General features: G+C 34.7%; 1 protein-coding gene and 1 pseudogene across 1 annotated transcript in view; one reads left to right on the plus strand and one right to left on the minus strand.

The window, feature by feature from the left end:
* LOC109190655 (V-type proton ATPase catalytic subunit A-like) overlaps window positions 1–3,487 on the plus strand; it is a 6,498-nt gene extending 3,011 nt beyond the window's left edge. The window contains exons 12-20 of the mRNA XM_019341203.1: window positions 25–157; window positions 465–571; window positions 1,092–1,286; window positions 1,357–1,443; window positions 1,551–1,655; window positions 2,247–2,344; window positions 2,437–2,515; window positions 2,892–2,980; window positions 3,100–3,487. Of these exons, the coding sequence (XP_019196748.1) occupies window positions 25–157; window positions 465–571; window positions 1,092–1,286; window positions 1,357–1,443; window positions 1,551–1,655; window positions 2,247–2,344; window positions 2,437–2,515; window positions 2,892–2,980; window positions 3,100–3,214 (1,008 nt within the window). The 3' untranslated portion in view covers window positions 3,215–3,487. The remainder of the gene's footprint in view (window positions 1–24; window positions 158–464; window positions 572–1,091; window positions 1,287–1,356; window positions 1,444–1,550; window positions 1,656–2,246; window positions 2,345–2,436; window positions 2,516–2,891; window positions 2,981–3,099) is intronic.
* The window catches only part of LOC109190654, a 25,047-nt pseudogene extending 8,016 nt beyond the window's left edge, over window positions 1–17,031 (minus strand).
* Window positions 17,032–21,836: the final 4,805 nt, after the last annotated feature.

A 21,836-nucleotide genomic window follows, 5' to 3' on the forward strand; every position in this document is an offset into this window, starting at 1 on the left:
CTTTACCAAAATACCTAATTTCAGGTGCTCATGGATTTCCCACAATTGACTATGACATTGCCAGATGGCCGTGAGGAATCTGTCATGAAACGTACAACTCTTGTTGCGAATACTTCTAACATGCCTGTGGCTGCCCGTGAGGCTTCAATTTATACGGGTGGGTTTTGTTATTTTTCCCCAAGTCATGTCTGCAAATTATCTTTTCAAAGTTGATCAATTATTTTTGACTTGCCATCCTTTGCCAGATGTTTCACTGTATTTACTTGTTGTCTAGCTATATATTTAGACAATGGTGCTAGTTAAAATCCATTTCCACCATTTACTGATTTACAAGAGAAAGAACTTTAACATGCAGGCAGATAGTAGCTTTATATTATTCCTCCAGCCAAGTTATTTTACATGCAAATAGGAATTTGATCCTTTTATGTGCTTAATGGTGGGTATTTATGTCAATATTATTCCAGGAATTACTATAGCTGAATATTTCAGAGACATGGGGTACAATGTGAGTATGATGGCAGATTCTACTTCTCGTTGGGCCGAAGCACTGCGTGAAATTTCTGGTCGATTGGTGAGTTCATTTTTTAATCTTTATTTTTTTAAAATAAGTACATGTACTCCGTAATAATCACTGTTTTGGGAATTAACAACCAGTGTGTAACCTCAGAAGCTTTTTCATTACTCTACTGTTCCAGTCCTTGTAAGTAAACATATAAATGATGCTATAGGACCGTTACCTGAAAACTAGAACTTGATCTGGCCAACAAAATTCAGTAGCCATATAAAGCCACCACTTTATTATATTAGCTTGGTGTAGCCAACATTTAAAATATATGTAAGGTATAATCATCTCTAGAAACTATGGAGTATGAATTAACCCTTTTTATCAAATTAGCTTTTTCTTGATTATTATTGCTTATTACTTTTGTGAAACACTTTAATGACAAGATATGACAATTGTTGTGGAGTTTCATTATGTAGCAGCATATAGTTCTTCATATATATTTTAAACCTTGGGACATGCCACATAGCTTATAGAAATTTTTTATTGGGGACTTATCCTGAAAGAATACCTTGTTTTTCTTATTCAGGCAGAGATGCCTGCAGATAGTGGTTATCCTGCTTATCTGGCAGCTCGTCTGGCATCTTTCTATGAGCGTGCTGGTAAAGTCAAATGTCTTGGTGGACCTGAAAGAACTGGGAGTGTCACCATTGTTGGTGCTGTTTCACCCCCTGGAGGAGATTTTTCAGACCCTGTTACATCTGCAACCCTTGGTATTGTTCAGGTAAATATAATCATTTGGTCTTTTGTCTTTTTGAGAATACGAGTTCTTGACACTTGATTTCTATTTTCAGGTTTTCTGGGGTCTGGACAAGAAATTGGCACAAAGGAAGCATTTTCCTTCAGTAAATTGGCTGATTTCTTACTCAAAATATTCAGGGGTGCGCCTATTTTTCTCTTAATGCATTTAGTTCAATAGTTCTGTGCTAGTAATCTCCTTGGATTACTTTTCCTTGAGAAAATTTTGTTCTAACACTCACACATCCAGGCATTGGAGTCCTTTTATGAGAAGTTTGATCCTGATTTCATCAGTATACGAACAAAAGCTCGTGAGGTACTGCAGAGGGAAGATGACCTGAATGAAATTGTGCAGGTATTTACTTCTACTGTTCTTATTGTTTATCTAGTATATCATAAAAAGGTTAGAAAGGAATAAAATTTAAGAGGTGGTAATCCCCTGTGGAATGTTAGTGTAGCCAATGAATTTCTTCTGACATAGGCACATACCCTGGCATCTGTATATTGATTTATCTACAAATGTGATGAAAAACTTGTTCATTGGTTTAAAGAATCTAGGGTTACTATTTTAGTATTTTAAATTTAAGAAAAATATTATTTGTTTTCTTGTGTTTTGGAAACACTTCATTTTGGACCTTAGATACTCCTTTTTTTTTTCCCCTTCTCCTTATTACATGTAAATCAAATATGGGGTAAGTAGTTTCTTTTTCCTGTCTCTCTTGCACGTGTTTTTAGAGTTTATACACTAGAGTCAGGTGTCATGATTGGCCATTGGTTTATGATGTTATTTGCTGGACCTAGCTACAAATAATTGTATCACAATTCACACTAACATAATGCTTCATGCTATCATTTCGAAAAACCAAAATAAAAACAGCTATAGAAACACAGTATGGAGTAAATAACTGAACTGAAAAGTTGATGTTGCTATATTGCTTTTTTGCAGCTTGTTGGAAAGGATGCTTTAGCCGAGTCAGATAAAATTACCCTGGAAACTGCTAAACTTTTGAGAGAGGACTACCTTGCACAAAATGCTTTTACACCGTAAATTTTCCTTGCAGCCATGTCTTTTAAGGCTTTTACCTTATTATGGGTCTCAGGATTTCTGTACTCACTTTTATGTTATGTTGTGGCAGATATGACAAATTCTGCCCATTCTACAAGTCTGTTTGGATGCTGCGGAACATCATCCATTTTTACAACTTGGCCAATCAGGTATAAAAGCTTTACTTTTCATTTACCTATTTTTTTCGACATGCCCACAGATGGGGTGGGGTGGGTGTTAGCATACATATGCGCGCACATGTGTGTCTAATTATAGTATACTTTTTATGTACCCCCAAAAAATATACTCCGGATATAGTAGCATACTTTTTAGTTCCACAATGAAGCAACTCTAACCAACCATCAACTAAGTCCAATACATCCACTTCTGTTCTGTTTATCCTTGGACTCATTCTGAAACAGAACTAGGTTATAAGATATTTGGAAGAGATTATATAAAACAATGTGTCAATTTGCAAATTTAGAAATGGTAAAATGCTCATTATTATTATTATTTAACAATACATTGATGCCACTTTCTTGGCAGGCTGTTGAACGAGGAGCTGGTATGGATGGTCAGAAGATTACTTACAGTTTGATTAAGCACCGCCTGGGAGATCTGTTTTACCGTTTGGTGTAAGTAAACATTTCGGCCTAGTAAATGGACATGATTGCATGATAAAATAACACCACCACTATTGTTGTTGGTCTACTCATGAATCCATTTTTCATTCCCTTCCCTTTTTCCCGAGCAGGTCTCAGAAATTTGAGGATCCTGCTGAAGGAGAAGACGTCTTGGTAGGCAAGTTCAAAAAGCTTCACGAGGATTTGATTTCTGGATTCCGCAACCTTGAAGATGAAACTCGATGATCAGTGTTTGAGCATCAAATCTTTGGAGACATTAGCTCTTCACTCTCAGTAAACAAGGTTTTGTATTGTATTTATTTGGTGTGATGAGTCAATCATGTTCGACATCACGATGCATATTTAGTTTTATAATCCAGGGGAGAAGTGAGAAATAAAAGGAACTAAGTAATGGTTGTATGGGCATTGCATTATGTAGCTTGTCGAATAATTTTTGTTTTCTGCATTTGTTTGTTCTCTATCATAATAAAGAATCAGGCTGCAGTTCAATTTTCCTCATCCAAACCTAATAATTACGTTTTGTGTGTGTGTGTTTTCTTCCCATATATAATTATAGCATTTGATTACAATAAGCTAGTTTTGAAAATTGGTTTTGGTTTGAATTGAAGTAGCAGATTTAATTTTGTTTCTTTCTGGACATCTATCCATAGGTCCCCAAAACACAGGTAAATAAAAGTCACCAAAGATGCAAACCCAATGATAGGGTAAACCAGGCCATTTCGTTTTACCATTCTGCTAATAGGAGATTTCACCATCGAGTGACCAAAATGAGAAAGACGAACAGTGCCTGTAATATCAAGTCCAAATAAAAAAAACGTTGACACTAAAATGGTGACAAATGCTCGAAACCAAAGAAATTTATGAATTGCAGAACACCAATATGGAGTCTTTTCGTACATGGGATCTTTCTGGGTTCCCAATATTTAGGATTCAGGCCAATCAGTCCCCCTGCAAATAGCACCCTCTGCAATAACTTCAAAGTGGTCCAAGAATGGGAATTGGTCTGATTTGAATTGAAGTAGCAACTTAAAGTAGTTTGCTCAGACTCAAAAAAGTGGCCAAATCTGGACGGTCCAGACGAAGGCAGCGACACATTTTTGAGCAAACCTTATGTCATTTATCTATTTCTTGTTTATTTATTAATTAATTTCATGTTTAAATTGTTGGAAAATGGTGAATAAATCGATACACAAAATATATATAAAATATATATTTGTCCCGAAAAATGGAATTTAATTTATAGAAAATTAATTCCAACAAATTTTGGTTCGAAACCAAAATTACATATATATACAGCGTATATATATTAACCAAATTGAGATTTATTTTATCAAAATAATCCCACCACAACTAGTACGAGACTAGTACAAGGATTTAATCTTTCTAAGATTAATCCCACCACTTGGTCCAAAACCAAGAACGAAATAAAATAAGAACGGGTTTCTAACCTGAGGTTTCAACCCAACGCGAAGAAACAAGAAGAAGTATAGGAAGCCCGAGTCGTGTGTACACACACTCTCCTTAAAACCGATTCGCCACCTCCCGAGGGTGCTAGGATCGTTGTGGCGTCAGTCTCCCAGGATAAAACGGACTACGACTTTGGCGTTCGAGCACTCCAACCCAAAGCCCGGCGAACTAGAACACAAGTTGAGCACTCCGATGTTTTCAGAAGATGTTGTCAGAAATTTCCCTTTGTAAACGAGATGAGAGTAGAGAGAAAACAAAGAAAGATTTTGAGAGTTTCAACAAGAATGTGCCCAAAAATTCTGCCAACCACCCAAGGTATTTGTAGGGATAGAGGAATTAAATAGCATATTCATGGCCATTAACCAATATAAATTCAAAATTTAATAATTGGATAATAACGTTTGAAACGGTCGTAATTATTATCGTAATAATTCCAACGGTCACGAACTTAATACGCGATTAATTCGTACTGACCATAACGACCCGTTTCAAAATATTTGAGTGACCGAGAAGTCCATATCAACCCGAAGGTTTAACGAATTGGGACCGAAAACCACACGCGAGTGGTTCACACGTACCGAAACAGTGCAACACGAATCAATGCATATAGCATTGACTCGTGCTCACCGAATCCATAGCACGAAAGGAGCTCACACGAAATGAACTCATAACTCAATTCACTAATTAAGCTTTAGTTCCATTTCTCAAATTAAGCTCCCAAAGCTTAATTACACAACTTTCGTGTAGCACTGAATGCTAAGCACGAAAGGAGCTCCATTCCCAATTCACTAATTAAGCAAACAATGCTTAATTACTTAAGCTTAATCAAGCTTATTTCGTGTACAACGAATCAAAGCTTAATAACAAGTTGCTAACTTAATTAGCAATTAGCTTAAGATTTTGACTTCTCCCAAATAGGTTCACTTTGAGAATCAATTTCTCATTCACCTATTACCCATTTTGAGCGTACATTATATCAAATTCTTCGTCTCACTACGAAGAACCCGAATCCACTTTGACCCGACCCAAATCAGAAGTGGACCCACATATATTTGTACCACAAAATAATCACTCAAAATGTCATTTTTAGCTAAAAATTTCAACATAAATTTCCCTTGGCACCTTTAACTGTTCATTCCCAGTCTTTAATCAATTTATAAATTTCATGTTCATTTTATTTTATCGTTAATGAGAAGACAAGTAGAAAACCAAAAGCAATTCAAGAGAAATGCGCAACATAATAAAGACATGTTTAATTAAAGTATCAATCAAAATATTTTATACAAGCACGACGATAAAACTCAAACAAAAATGGTAAATGAAAGAAAAGTAGAAAATCATAAGCAGTTAAAGTGAAATGAGAGCAGAAAATGGTAGTAACTTACACAAGGAGAAAACGAAAACAAATCGGAGAGAAATGAAACTTATGTACAATAGTCGGCTATGTATAATAAAAAGTGGGAGCTTATGCAAGGGATAAATCAACCCACGAATTAGCTAACAACTCCCCTCAAATGTTCAGAACAGAGACCAATATTGAAGGCAAAATAAGTATTCCAAAGGACAATTGAAGTAAGGGGAAAATCTAACAAATTGGATAAAAAGGACATCTAAAAATAACAATGAACTAAAGTAGTTGAATGAATTCTGACATCAATAAAATATAATAAACAGTAAAATCTACCAAGGAATGAACATGAAATGGTAAAAAATTGAAACAAGTAAAAAGGGAAGTGTGCATCATACCAATCTGGCCCACCTAAATAGTGTGAGTATTGTCCTCTATATAATCGGAATTTAAACGGCGGCATCGGAAAGAGTAAAATAGACAAACAATTTGACAACTCTCAGTGCACAAAGTACAAAATATTTTGGGTGAAAAGTCTTGGGCAAAAATTCATTGAGCTTTTATAGGGCATTTTCATCCATTATTTCCTTTTCTTTCCATTTTGTTGGAGAATCATCCAACAACAAATTAAAACTCCTTGATGGCAAAAGTCTTGGATACTTTCTTTTTTCAAAGCTAGCCTGGAGGAATCCTTTATTTATTTGGCGTAGTATTCTTGAAGCACAATCTGTTTTAAAAAGTGGATATAGATGAAGGGTGGGGGATAACACTTCTATAAAGGTGTGGTATGAACCTTGGCTGCGTAACATTGATGAAGACATTTTCATTGAGGAGGACGCGACTCGGATTATAAAAATTACAATTGCAGAGTTCAAGCTAACAAAATTATTTGGATGGGGAAGGAAAGAGGTCACTAAACTGTTCGTAGCTGCTGCTACAGGATGTTACAAAGAGATTTGCTGGTTACAGCGACTCTACTATGCTTAACGATAAGGCTCTTGGTTAGATGATTATGATTTGCTCAAAGATTTGGGAAGCCAAGAACGAGAAGATATGGAATCACAAGGTCCTGCCCAGACTATACTCAAAGAAGCTACTACCTTCCTCCATGGTTGTTGGTTAATTTTGGAGAATAACAATCCATCCCAGACTATAATATAAAAATATGCTCCCATTTTAATTGTTTTTAGTTTAAACTCATCATAATTTAAAGCATTATGTAATAAATTATAGTCACATTGGATATAATAATAATGGTCATTCTGTTTTAATTGTTTTTGTTTGTTGGAAGTTATCCTGATAAATCAAAATTGTGTGAAATAATACTCCGTAATGCTCAGAAATCACTTTTATTAATGATGAAAGTTAATTATCAAATGCTAGCTAGCAACTAAACTAGCAGTAACTAAAACGAAAACTATGAGAACTACAAAATTTTGGAGCAAACAGCTTCCACCACCAACTTCTTCTTGCTCTTCTTCCCATCACAATTTGTCTTGCCGAACACATCCTCAGTAGCAGTCACCGAGCACGACTCCTTCCCCTCGCATGCAGTTTTCAGAATGGTTAGAGCATCCTTAGCGCCACCACAACTGCCCTTCTTGAATGATCCACACAGCCCTTGTGTCTGGCCAAAATGGGCATATTTAATGGCAGAAATGGGGCGGCCATGGCATGATATCTCCATCACCTTCTTCTCATAAGCATTTGCACAAACACTCCCAACCCTCACTGTTTGGAAGCTCACGTTGGCGGGAGTGCCTCCGATCTCCTCAAAAAGGATGAGTTCATTGTCGCCCTTGTTAAGGAAGGATCGCGGGACATGGTACCATCTCTGTGTTGGTTTGCCACAATTTGAGACGCATTTTGTGTTGGTGTATGGTCCTCTGTAATCACAAGGGTCCGAGGAGCAACCTTCCTCGGCTAAAAAGCTCGGCCAGTAACGGCCTAAGTTGTTGCCGTTCACCCACGCAAACCCCTTGCCTAAACCAACCAAGTCCACCACAACTGGATCTTTTCCCTTTGGAGCCTTGAAAGTGGTCTAAACACCCAAAACACAGATACTTAAAATCTAAGCAGATTTAAGATAAGATCAGATAACAATCTGTGTAATGTATATATATTTACCTTGTACCAAGTCATACTAGAATTGACAGGGAGCTTATCAGATTGCCACTGAGAAGCAAAGCGAGATTGATTGCTGAACAGTTTGTGGGCTTCGCCATGGAGTCCAATCTTGTACGACCATTTGTGGGAAGATACGTCTTTAGAGATGGTCTCATCGTCTTTTCTTCCAACGATCTCAACTGGGCCACCGGACAATCCAGTTCCAGCCATGTCAAAGAATGAACCATAGTTCTGAAGACCAACAGCAGCACTCAAAATTGAGATTTGGTTCTTTCCATGTCTGAATTTTGCTTTGGTCTCGAAGACAGACTTGGGAATCCCATAAGTGGTCCAATTGGAGCCAATGAAGTCCCCATTCACATAAAGGTGCAACGGATGGCCAGTGTTGTTAATCCTGATGCTCATATTATTGCTCCAGATGGGATCATCCTTGTCTAGGTTCACACTGCCATATTTCAACAAAATTCAGCAAAAATTTATAGTTTTCAGAACCAAGAAAAGGGGATTAATATTATACCTTGTCATGTACCACAGGTAATCACTGACATCATTAGTGATCTTCTGGTCAAAAATTTGATTTGCAGAGAAATCTCCCTTGCCAAGGACGACAGTGTCATCAATCTTCTCAGGCCTCCAGGACCATTTCAGTGAAGAAGTCTTCTGCTCAGCCGTGTTTGAGTCTTTAACCATGACATTAGTCTGGGTATTGACTTTAGCAGTGTTAAAAGCTTCTTTCTTGCAATCAGGCAGAATGCTAACAGACCAAGCAGGAACATCATAGTCAACTCCTTTGTACTTGATGGTGCCATCAGATGTCTCATTTGCATTGCTAAAGAAGCAAGTTGATGTGCCATTCAAAGCATAAACCGTGATCTGAAAATGGGAAGAGATTAGATAAAAGGGAGGTTGACCCTTCAAGATCAAAAGAAAAAGTGTATTATTGAGTCATATTACCTGAAGAGAATTGTCCAATTCGGTGGTGGTAATATTTCGTCTTCTCAATGGAGTGCAACACATCATGGAGTTGCTTCAAATGACCATACTTTGGTTGCTTCACATTGCCATATTCATCAATTGGAGCATCATAGTCGTAGGTTGTGGTGATATACGGACCACCAGCAGTGCGACCAAAATTCGTTCCACCATGATACTAGAAATGTATAATCAAAGTCATAAGCAAAAGCCCATGATCAATACTAAAGAAACTAAGTATTAGGAGAACACAAACCATGTAGTAGTTCTGGAAAGTTCCTCCTGTCTGGAAAAACCTTGCCACTGAAAATGCAACATCCTCTGCAGTTCTGTATGGGTCTTTTCCTCCCCAGTTCTTGAACCTTCAATGCATGATTTAGTTGAGTCATTATATTCAACCACAATTTTCAAATTAAAGTTATAAAAATTGTCATATTTTCAATTCACTTAATTACCATCCAGTCCAATTCTCAGTCCACATCTTTGGGGTAGTAGGGTTCCTGGGCTTATATTGGTGACAATACCAACCATTGCAGGTTTCAAGCTGTCACCATTTAATTTGCAGATTCAATCATTCAATCAATATGATAATCAATAAATGAATGTTAAAACTAAAATCTGTGTATATAATATATACCATTGGTTCAGGGGCATCCTTTTGTTGGCACATGATCCATGGAACTCCAATGTGAAGAGAGTCAGCAAAGTTTGCACACCAATCAAGATACGCTTTTCCAGCAGCTCCATAAGGTTCATACACATTGCCATACTCATTCTCAATCTCTGCCAGAATGATAGGCCCTCCTTGTGAAGCAAATAGCTTCTCCTTTTTCACCATGTCAACAATCAATGTTGTAAAGTTTTGCATCGCGTTCTGAAAATTAACACCAAATAATCAGTCAATCAATTCTATCATATATCTGTTAGATATAAATAATCTAACTATAATAAACCATAGTATACGAGAAACCTGACCTCGTATGATAGCGGAAGCGTAGCCATGTAGATCTCCAGCCATAGTTGATGTTCCTGTAGTATTGCCTCTTAACGGTAGACCGTTAGCCAAGTTTTGCCTCAGACCTGACTCAGAACCCTAGATGGTGTATTGGTATCTACTGAGCGGTCTGAGTACCGTAACTGAATGTGCTAACTAATCCATAATCCTGTATCCCATCAATCCAGGTTATATTAGGCACAGAGTTTGGTTGACTAACAACTCCTAGTTATTAAGTCCAACCAGACCACTTAATAAGCCTAGTCAACTTGCACCACTTAATTAAGGCCTTAATATATAATATACAATATATATTATAAGGGAAAATCTTACATTCTCCCACTTGGCGCAAGTACTAGCACAACCTTCATCAAAGAACAAAACACACGAATCATAGTGATACGTCCTCTATTTAATCAGAGTAGTATCCATTATGGTCACATGCATTTTAATCTCCAACTTAGGTCCTTAATGAACAAACCCTATGTTTATTCTCGGTACCTTAAGGGATGTTTCTCAAAATACATTATGTGCACAACTGAAGGAGAAAACGCATCCAAATTGTACAAAAGAGTACACTGTATGATCTCTAAAACTTTATAAGCACGCCTTAAGTAGAGATGTCTTAATGTTAGCATAATGCTAACTGTATTCCATGACTTCTTTATAAGTTAACTTTAAGTACTATCTCTAACAGCTAAGAGCTTGGAGTTGACACGTCTGTCACTCCCACTCATCAAAAATAGCCAAAAGATAGTCAAGTCACAGAAGCATTCCAATAACTTAGAGAATAAACCAAAGGTCTAAGTCCATAAATTTGGAATCTTAATCATACACCATAACTTCCCAAATAACTTCAATGTCCATTTTAAATGAACTGAACATAATGAGTCTTACTTTTATGTCCCACAAAATTGTTTTGAGCCTTACAACCGAAATGACCCAAGATCAATTTTGAAGAAACTAAAGACTCTATTAATCACTGAATAATTAATTAAATGACAGTGCACCACAAGTTAAATGCTTTTGTTCTAATAAATTCCTTAATATTGTTGCAACATTTTCATAAATATGTTGCACAACCAAATATTCAATAATTTGAACTTATGAATTTATATGAACGAATACAAGATTAATACTTGTGGAATATTTTGGACTTATTGTTTAACATACAACCCAATTTGGAATGTATGAATACAATAATTAAATCCAAAAACTTTAGTGGAGTATCTTAATGATCTTTTCCTAAATGATCACTCCCACTGACTAAAATATTCTTCAGCGAAATTAATAAATGAACTTAATAATATACATACTCATAACTGATTTATTGTCCAACTAACAAACGAAGACATAATTCCCCACCATTAGTTGGACATACTAAATAATCAATTTTTGGTTCCAATTAAAGTCCAACTAAATAATGAAGATATATTTCCCCACCATAGTTGGACATACTAAAAGAAACAAAATACATCTTTCAAAACCAAGTTAGAATTTGGCTCAAAAGATACATTTTATCATTATTGGAATCCAAAAGGTATGTCAAATCACGTAACTTACTACAGTTAGTCCGAAGAACCGAGTAAGATTCGTGGATTAATTAATAAAAGTTGCTAAATTTTGGGAAGTGACTGAATACATGTTTTGCCAATGCAAACCATGAAACTTAGAATTATAATTGAACTGAATTTATAACTCTAAGAAATTGTGATAAAATTATCATCTAATGGGTGGTGGGATTTATTGACATAAAACTTGCCTGTGGGCTAAAGTTTTAATTCTATTAAATCCAATTAAGAAACCCTTATGATAATATTTTTCACAATTACTAAAGAGCCAGAAGAATCTAGTGACATAAAACTTGCCTGTGGGCTAAAGTTTTACTCAATTAGATCCAACTGAAAAATGTTATTTATGATGAAACCATTATCAAATGAGTTGAAGAATCAAATGACATAAAACTTGCCTGTAGGCTAAAGTTTTAGTCAATAAGATTCATTACTATCATTATGATAAAAAACTTAAGAGATCATGTTCCTTTTCTTAATCCCTGTGGGCAAATTAAGAAATATGACCTAAATTTACATCATAAAATTAAACTTCATGATAGAATTGGAAATTATTTACAAATAACCATAAAGTAAATAAATTGATTTATTTCTATCATCACTGATAAAACTACTAAACTACATTCCGATACATAATTGCCTGTGGGCTAAATTATGACCGTAGTCCAGTATTTCATCCTGATTAATTATACAAATATAACGAAATTGCTTGTGGGCTAAATTCCATCATATGACATACAATTAACCACAAATGATATGTCCAAAACTTTATGTGATCAAAATAAACCGCTTAATATATAATTTTAACAGATTAAGGATGCTGTGGCTACTCCAAAACCAAATTAAAATTATAAGATCACTAGACAATTATCAAATTCTTGCCTAAACTTTATGTGATTAAAACTTAATAATCTTAGGTAGCTGAATATGCTGTAGCATTTCCTTAATTAACCAAGATTGAAAACTCAAGATATTTCAGTAAATTAAAGATGCTTTGGCTATTCTTTAATAAACCAAAATAAAATCACATTGGCAATGAATACTTAAAAATTTGACAAACAGATTATACCAAATTGTGATGGGAAAAACTGAATATACTCCAAGGAAAGGTGGTTAGAGACTAAGTCTCACTGAAAACCAATTCCTTAAATAGAGTATCAATTTAAGGAGACTAGTGGCTCAAGATGTCCTTAAGTCGTGGCCATTAAAACTAGTATGTCTCCCCGATTCATATATACTTAATGTATAACTGTTTGGGGTATAAACCAGTAAACTGTATGGTATACACCAGAAAACTGTAGGGTTCACCTATGATTAAAGCTTAAATGGTGAACTAAAAATAGCGGACTAAACGTGCTTAAATTCAGGCACTACCGCAACTAAAATTTATGCGTAAGTCCAACTTAAATAGGAACTAATATAATTCCATCTAAGCATGCATTACTAAAAGCATAATAAAATTGTATAATTTAAAACATGATATTATGCTTAGGACAAATATGCATAAAATTAAACATTAAACTCATATACTCCAAATAAATTGCATAACTTAAAGCAATTTACAATATGAGATTTTAAAGTATAAACTTAATATTCAAACACTGATGAGTCCAAACCAAAAGAGACCCAACATTTTGAATAATAATGTACTGAATATATACTTTAAATTTTTTAAACTGTAAGCCCATGAGAAAATATTTTAATGCATAAAGATCAAATTTATGAGAAATAACTGAATTTACAAATTCAAGCAATATCAAACCAAAAGGATATGCTAGCATTTGTAAATCAAATTCTCATGAACCCTAATTGCATAATTAAACTTAATATTATGCATTTAATGTGATCGAATGCATAAAACAGTCTAAAGAGTATGAACCAACTAAATAATATGAATTTACACTAAATATTCATTTATTCATACTTGATCAAATATGGGCAATCATAACTCAAAGAACTAAATGAATTATGGAATTAATGGCAATAGTCGATTGCCTAGAAAATATGTTTTTCCAAGATTGCTAAATTGATTCAAAATCACTCTCCATAACCCAGTTAATAATATTATTATTATTATTAATGGCAAAATTGCAAATAACCAAAATAGCAATAAATAGCCATAATAGTATTATCACATTATGTAGGAGATTAAATATCGAAAAAACAATGATTAAAACCGCTAACATTTATAAACATTTTCGGATAAAATTTTGAAAACTTAATAAAATTTGAAGTCCGAAAAATATTAATGTCCAGAAAATTATTTTCTGAACTGGAGTATTGTCACATAAATTTATTTGGAAACAGTTCAAGGTGCATAACTGAATACCATAACAATATTAATGTCATCATTAATTAACTAATTATTAATAGCAATAAGTAACATTATAATCACTATTAACATTAGTAATGACAAACTAAAGTATGGTAATGCACTTTTAATGTTTTCATTTTTCTAAAGATAAAATATGTGACTAGTCCAAATTAGCGGTTAACTGTAACTGTAGCACTAATTATCAATAACAATCATAAAAGATAATTAATGACTAACCTTAATGATGCAAACCGCATCTCTCCATTGCGCTAACAACGATGATGATCCACAACAGAAGAAAACTCTAAAATTCTCCCATCTTCACTGTCGGTGTCAGTATACCCGATGCAGCGTCCAATGGTACATTTAAAAAATTTATTGGTAGGACTTAATTACCAACATTAATAGTCATGTAAAATGAAGTGGTAACATATGCAAAGTAAACTTAATAATTATTATTATGAAAAGTAATAAAATGAGATTAGTCCATAAACTTAATAACAGTAATTAATAATGCCAATTAATAATAACTACAATAAAGGCAAAACTGTAATTAAGGGATGCCAAATACTAATCTCAATTTATCACATAATAATTAACCATGACTATTATGATACTAAGGGAGACTGAAGTTAAGGTAATAACCAATTTACCATTATACAAACAATATACCAACTATATTGCTTTTGCCATAAAATTAAAGACTTAATATTATTATTAAGGCCCTGAAAAACTACTGATAGATTAAAAATTTAATCAACTTAAACAATAGTTATAGTTCTTAATGACCAAAATAACAATTAAATCCTTAAATCCTTAATGTCTCAAAACAGGCCAAGATAATAATTATAGCACTTAATCACTCAAATTAGGCTCATAAACCTCAATGGCCCAAGTGACTTATAACATGGATGGAAAAATGGTCTAATACTGAAGTAGACCCAAACTTAATATTATTACCAACGATTAATACCAAAATATGGTAGTTAGTAATAATTAAAAGTGAATAAACATGTTATAAAAAAAAAAGCTATAATTATTATTTAAAATATCAATCAAAATGGTGGGATTCATACTTTAATGACTCAAGATAGGTCCCAAATAGCATGTTCAAAATAGGTTGTAAAGTCCCAGAGACACATAAAACTAGAATGTGCTCAAAAATTAAGGGGAAACCAAAACAAGCTACTTTAGTAGGTCACAATATCTAAAATTGACCTAAGGATCCAAAATTGAACGATATTTGATAATGAATTTATGAATTAATAATATGTTAAATCCAACCTTAATGCATGCTATTATGAATGTATAATTTAATAATAATTTATGAATATACGTAGCATGCTTGAATTTGCATATTAATATATTATTAACCCATATATCTTAAATAAATTGTAACACTTGAGGCAATTTAATATGCTCCTTAACATTAAATTAAAATTCAAATAGCAAACTAAAACTTAATATTGCTCCAAATTGAATGATAATTTAATTATGAATTTAATGCCAAAATTAAATGGAAACTAAAGGGCATTAATATTCCAAAATAAACAATTATCTTATTTTTACCATTTGTCAAAATAATATACAATATTAATTAAGATAATATAAATATGGCAATTTAAAACTAAATAATTACCATTTACCAAAATTAATATATAATATTAAATAAAGCAAATAAAATTTATGGTAAAATAAAGACAATTGAAATAAGGAATATACTAGAAACAGAATGACGTACTGCATTAAGTTTTTAAATTTCCCAAATGTGCAGAGTCGCCGTGAACATATGCAGCAGCGGCAGAAGAAAGCGTCTGGACTGAATGCAGTCATGCGGAGAACCAAATCTGCAAGCTCACCACGTTACCTTTCCGCAACGTCCGAGAAGCAACTTAGCCACCATCTCTATCCATGGAAATCAGCGAACAACAGGACTTCCATAGAAGATTCTCACCGGATATGAACATAGCAGCCGACCATCCATAATACTCATAGCACAAAATATATCATATACAAAAAACTTGATGTATATAACAACTTAATTTGTTTTAGGCAAAACAATCAACCAGACAGAGATTATAAAGGCTCTGATACCAAATGTTAGATATAAATAATCTAACTATAATAAACCATAGTATACGAGAAACCTGACCTCGTATGATAGCGGAAGCGTAGCCATGTAGATCTCCAGCCATAGTTGATGTTCCTGTAGTATTGCCTCTTAACGGTAGACCGTTAGCCATGTTTTGCCTCAGACCTGACTCAGAACCCTAGATGGTGTATTGGTATCTACTGAGCGGTCTGAGTACCGTAACTGAATGTGCTAACTAATCCATAATCCTGTATCCCATCAATCCAGGTTATATTAGGCACAGAGTTTGGTTGACTAACAACTACTAGTTATTAAGTCCAACCAGACCACTTAATAAGCCTAGTCAACTTGCACCACTTAATTAAGGCCTTAATATATAATATACAATATATATTATAAGGGAAAATCTTACAATATCTAGCATAACTAGACATTCATATACGATTGTGTCAGGTAATATCTACATTCAAATTGTAGAGAGAGAGAGAGAGTACTGTAATTTACCATATACACTTCATTGGCGGTACGGAGCTCATTAACGCCGGGCAAATTGTGCAACCATACCGGAAATCCTCTGTTCAGAAGAAAGAGAAAAAACAGGAAATGATTTGAGATCGATGAATACAGTGGATTTTGTTATGTAACGTATGTATTTAACAGCAAATGATTACCCGTAATTCCACTCGGCGCAAACATAGGACCAATGCGGAGAACAGCGTACATTCCGGCATCGCCGACGTTTTTGATAAACCTAATGAGATCGTGGTTGCCGGAAAAATCATACTGACCGCGAATCGGCTCGTGAGCGTTCCAGAAAACGTACGTCTCAATCGCATCCAGACCGCCTGCCTTGGCTTTCTTCATCAAATCCGGCCACATCTGCAAGGTGAAACGCAGTAAGTATTCGCCTTACTCAAAGTTTGTTATAACAGAAAATGTACTATTGTGCTGCTAAACAGGGCATGCATGCTCGAATAACAATCTATAGATACCTCGGCGGTGCTTCGGGGATAATGAATAGCGCCGGAGAGGAGAACTCTGGGAACGCCATTGATGGTTATGGCTCTTCCATCGTGATTAACCTCAACTGAAGAAGTTAAGCTGAAAGCGGTAAAAAACAACAGGGACATAAATGCAGCCAGGGTAGAATACGTCATGACTGTGAAAAATTGATTGATACTGAAAAAGATGAGTGAATGAAATACTTAGTGTCAGTCTCAGGTATATATAGGAGGTATAGATCAGTAAAAAACTCTGAAGTTTCAAATTCAGTGATTAACGGATTGGTTGTTAAGATACTGACAGGGACGTAGCGAAAGGGCCGGGGGACAGGTGGCAGCTGTCCCCTCACCACATCCCACCTTTTATATATATATATATATATATATATATATATATATATATATATATATATATATAACATTCTTTAATATTAATAATGAGATGTGTTTATTTTTTTTTTAATTATCTCTTTTGTTTTAATATTTGGCCTTTATTGAAAAAAATTTCTGAATCTGTCCTTACTCCTTCGCCCCCCTCAACCGAGAATTTTTGGCTCCATCCGTGGATACTGATAAATATTCATAGCAGATTAATGTTCATTCCTTGGCACCTTTAACTGTTCATTCCCAGGCTTTAATCAATTTATAAATTTCATGTTAATTTTATTTTATCGTTAATGAGAAGGCAAGTAGAAAATCAAAAGCAATTCAAGAGAAATGAGCAATATAATAAAGATACATATGTTTAATTAAAGTATTGATCAAAATATTTTATACAAACGCGACGATCAAACTTAAACAAAAATGATAAATGAGAGAAGAGAATGTGGGAGCTTATGCAAGAGATATGAAATTTATAAATGAAAACAAACCGGAGAGAAATAAAATTTATGTACAATAGTCCGCTATGTATAAGAAAATGTGGGAGCTTATGCAAGAGATAAATCAACCCACGAATTAGCTAACAACTCTCCTCAAATGTTCAAAACGGAAACCAATAATGAAGGCAAAATAAGTACAATTGAAGTAAGGGGAAAACCACCCTCATGGGATTAACTCAATGGTTCAGTGGGTAGTATTTGGGAGAAGAGACCAAGGTTTGAACCTCGACGGCGATAGTGTGGAAATTATGTCCAAAGTGGGTAAATTCCTTGTGGCCATGTCCGATGAACCATTGAATCATTGTGGTTTACATTCTCCCAAATGCTCTGTCCGGTCGGGGTCCATTTTGTTAGAGAATCATCCAACACCAAATTAAAACTCCTCTTGGATACTTTCCTAGACTTTCTTTTTTCAAAGCTAGCCTGGGAATCCTTTATTTATTTGGCAGTATTCTGGAAGCACAACCTGTTTCAAAAAGTGGGTATAGATGGAAAGTGGGGGATGAAGCTTCTATAAAGGTGTGGTATAAACCTTGGCTGCCTAACATTGATGAAGACATTTTCATTGAGGAGGACGTGATTCGGATTATGAAAATTTCAATTGCAGAATTCAAGCTAACAAAATTATTCGGATGGGGAGGAAAGAGGTCACTATACTGTTCGTAGCTGCTACAAGATGTTACAAGGGGATCTGTTGGTTATGACGGCTCTAGCATGCTTAATGATAAGGCTCTTGGTCAGATGATTATGATTTGCTCGAAGATTTGGAAAGCTAAGAACGAGAAGATATGAAATCACAAGGTCCTGCCCAGACTATACTCGAAGAAGCTACTACCTTCCTCCATGGTTGTTTTAATTTTGGGGAATAACAATCCATCCCAAATAACAATCAAGTAGAGTGTTGGAGTAACTCCCTGACTGGATGAAGCTTAACATGGATGCCACGCTTAATATCAACAACAAAGAAATGGGAATTGGCTATGTCATTGCAGCAAGGGAGACTCTGTGGCCTGGCCTTTATAATCCTAGGGTGGTAGAAGCAATATGAATTTGATAAGCTTTAAAGTGGCTAAAGGAACTAGATTTGGATCAAGAGGATTCAAAATCATACTCCTTTTTAAAAAAAAAAAAAAAAAAAAAAAAAAAAAAGAAGGAAAATCATAAGATTCAAACTATCTGCGTCGGTATAAGGTTGTCACTCACTAAGGAGGCTTATATCAAGAAAAAAACACAATTGAATTTTTCTCTAAATAGAAAAATTAGAAAAGTTATTGACCAAGAGCCACACTCTAGAGCCACACAATATTTAAAAAAAAAAAATTATTTTTAACTTTTTTTTTTAATTTTTCAAAGCAGGTTGAAGTTTGGTTCTAAAATTGATGAGCAAGGTTTGAAGCTTCATTTGAAATAGGAAAATATTATTTTTACTTTAAACTTTTTACTCTTTCAAAAATTTGATGTTGATATATTTATTGAGACAAGATAAAGATAACTGATGATCTTTTTGCCATATTAAAAAATAAAAATAGAAGAGTACAAATAAAGAGTATATATAGTAAATGAGTTTTACTACATAAACTCCCAAAATTTTACTCCCTCATTTATACTCCCTGAGGTGGCAATTCAGGATTGATAATTTTCATTATGTGGGTCCATAGGAAAATGTCTACATCAAGAGCACGTGAGAGGGAGTACAAGTTGGGAGTTTAAAATGGGAGTACACCAAGTATTTTCCTATAATAAAGGGTGTTGCTATTTGCACCACCATTTAGTCAAAAAGGAATATAAAGTACATTAAAATTGAAAAAAAACCTAAAAATTTTCAATAATTACATAGGTGGTGTAAATAGTCAAGTAAGTTGTCAAATTGTTATTTGCACCACCTTAGTCAAACCTCATTTATTAGGTGTGAGTAATAATTTTTTAATTCAAAATTTAATTAATTAAAACATTTAAAAAAAAAAACAAAAACAAAACCTTCTCCGGTGAGAAGGCGAGGGGTCTAGTTATATATATATATATATATATATATATATATATATATATATATAATTAATTTGGTTATTAAATAAAAATAAATAATTTATTTATTTAAGAGAATTCCATTTATGGTCCTACTGTTACAGGGGTCATTCCAATTTTAGTCCACCATAATTTGTTTTGTCACATTGCGACCACTGTTATTATAAGTATTCCACTTTTAGTCCACTGTTAGAATTTCCGTCAAGAGGCCGTGAAATTCAGGGACAACTTGGTCTTTTTAGGTTTGTCTCATTCGCTCGTTGAGTGTTGACCGTGTTCGGGAAGACTCCCCTAACTGCATTTTCAAACTCCACAAATGTCATGCCATTTTTCTTTTAGATCACACGCTGCCGTTTATGTCTCTCCGCCGTCGCAGTTCTACCACTTTCACCATCATCTGCCAGAAACCTTTGTTTTCCTCTCTTCAACTCCCAAATTTGGGTTATTTTCATTGTCCTTTTCGCAATTGAAATGCCTTCTAAAGATTCAAAGGCGTTGAAGAAGGCTCCTGATAGTAAAGCTACAACGAAGAAAGAAGTGGCCGCTGATGATTTTGAAGAACCTAAATCCAAAAATACGGCTAATAAAATTGAAAAGGTTTGTTTTATGTCGTAAATGGTTCATTCATTTAGGTTTCAAAATAATTGTATGATTTGTGTGTTTTTGTGTTTGTGTATTGGAGGCGGAAGAGGAGTGATGTGGAAGGCGAAGTGATGGTTGGATCACTGAATGCAGAGACCATTCTGATGCGATTCTCTTCATGTAGAAAGGTGCTGATGAGGAACAGAGCGATGATAGGCATAGAGCAGGTTTGCTTCGCAAGGTGGTCACCAGACTAGAGTCGTGGTGTGATTCGCCGTTTGTGCTGGTATAGATACAAATTCATAATCTGCCAATTCATTTGTTTAATTTTCATTCACTAAGTCAAATTTGTGAGCCGATTGGGGAATTGATTGCGATGGATGTGGCGACTGAGATGAAATCGAGGCCTAGTGTAGCGAAGGTGCGGGTTCGTGGATGATGTTCGTGGATTTCTGGCGGAGAGGAGAGGAATTCTGGCGGCGGTGTTCGTGGACTTCTGGCGGAGAAGAGAGGAATTCTAGCGGCGGTGTTCGTGGATGATGTTTAGACGTATCTCACCGTTCTATGGTGTTCGTGGAGCTGCCACGATGTTGAAGGGGAAATCTGCGTGCACTTCTTTCAACTTTGCAATATGTGCGTTTGATTGCTAATCAGAATTTCTCCATATTTTATCTAGGAAATTTACCACCTGCTGAAAAAGATGAATGAATCTAAGATGAGGAATAGCTTGTCAGCATCGAAATTCATTTTTGGTTGTCGGGGTCGAAAAAGCTTAGATGAGGAGTATAACATGAAAAGACCAAAATATCCCTAGATTACACAACCATGAGATGAAAATGTTATGGTGGACTAAAAGTGAAACACTTATAATAACAGTGGTCGTAATGTGGCAAAACAAATTATGGTGGACTAAAATTGAAATGACCCCTATCACAGTAGGACCAAAAATAAAATTAACTCTTTATTTAATGTTTGACTACATTTAAGGTGATATACTTTTCTATTTGCACCACCTATAAAGCTATTACTCCTATTAAATGAGTGATGTAAATAACAAATAGGATGGTGTAAATAGAATCACCCATAGAAAACTATTTGAAATAATCATGGGTTTTGATTTCAAGTCCTCTATTTTTGCAACATATGTCTCTGAGGTACAAAAGAAGAGGAAGGGATGTTCACTTGAAAGTTTGCAACATTACGCCAAATGTCACCACCCCAGCCCTGTTTACTATGAGCATATCCACCTTACCTAGGTACAAAAGAAGAGGAAGGGATGTTCATTTGAAAGTTTGTAACATTACGCCAAATGTCATCGCCCCAACCCCCTTTACTATGGGCATATCCAACTTACCTAAGAAGACGTGTGAATAATAGATAAACCTATTTGACTTCTACCTTTTCTTTTTCTGTTTTTTTTTTTTTTTTTTTTTTTGGGAAGTTGAAAAATTGTATTCAGTAATAATAATGCTCAGA

This window comes from Ipomoea nil, unplaced genomic scaffold (genome assembly GCF_001879475.1).
Source record: "Ipomoea nil cultivar Tokyo-kokei standard unplaced genomic scaffold, Asagao_1.1 scaffold1576, whole genome shotgun sequence".
In the NCBI taxonomy this organism is placed as follows: Eukaryota; Viridiplantae; Streptophyta; class Magnoliopsida; order Solanales; family Convolvulaceae; genus Ipomoea; species Ipomoea nil.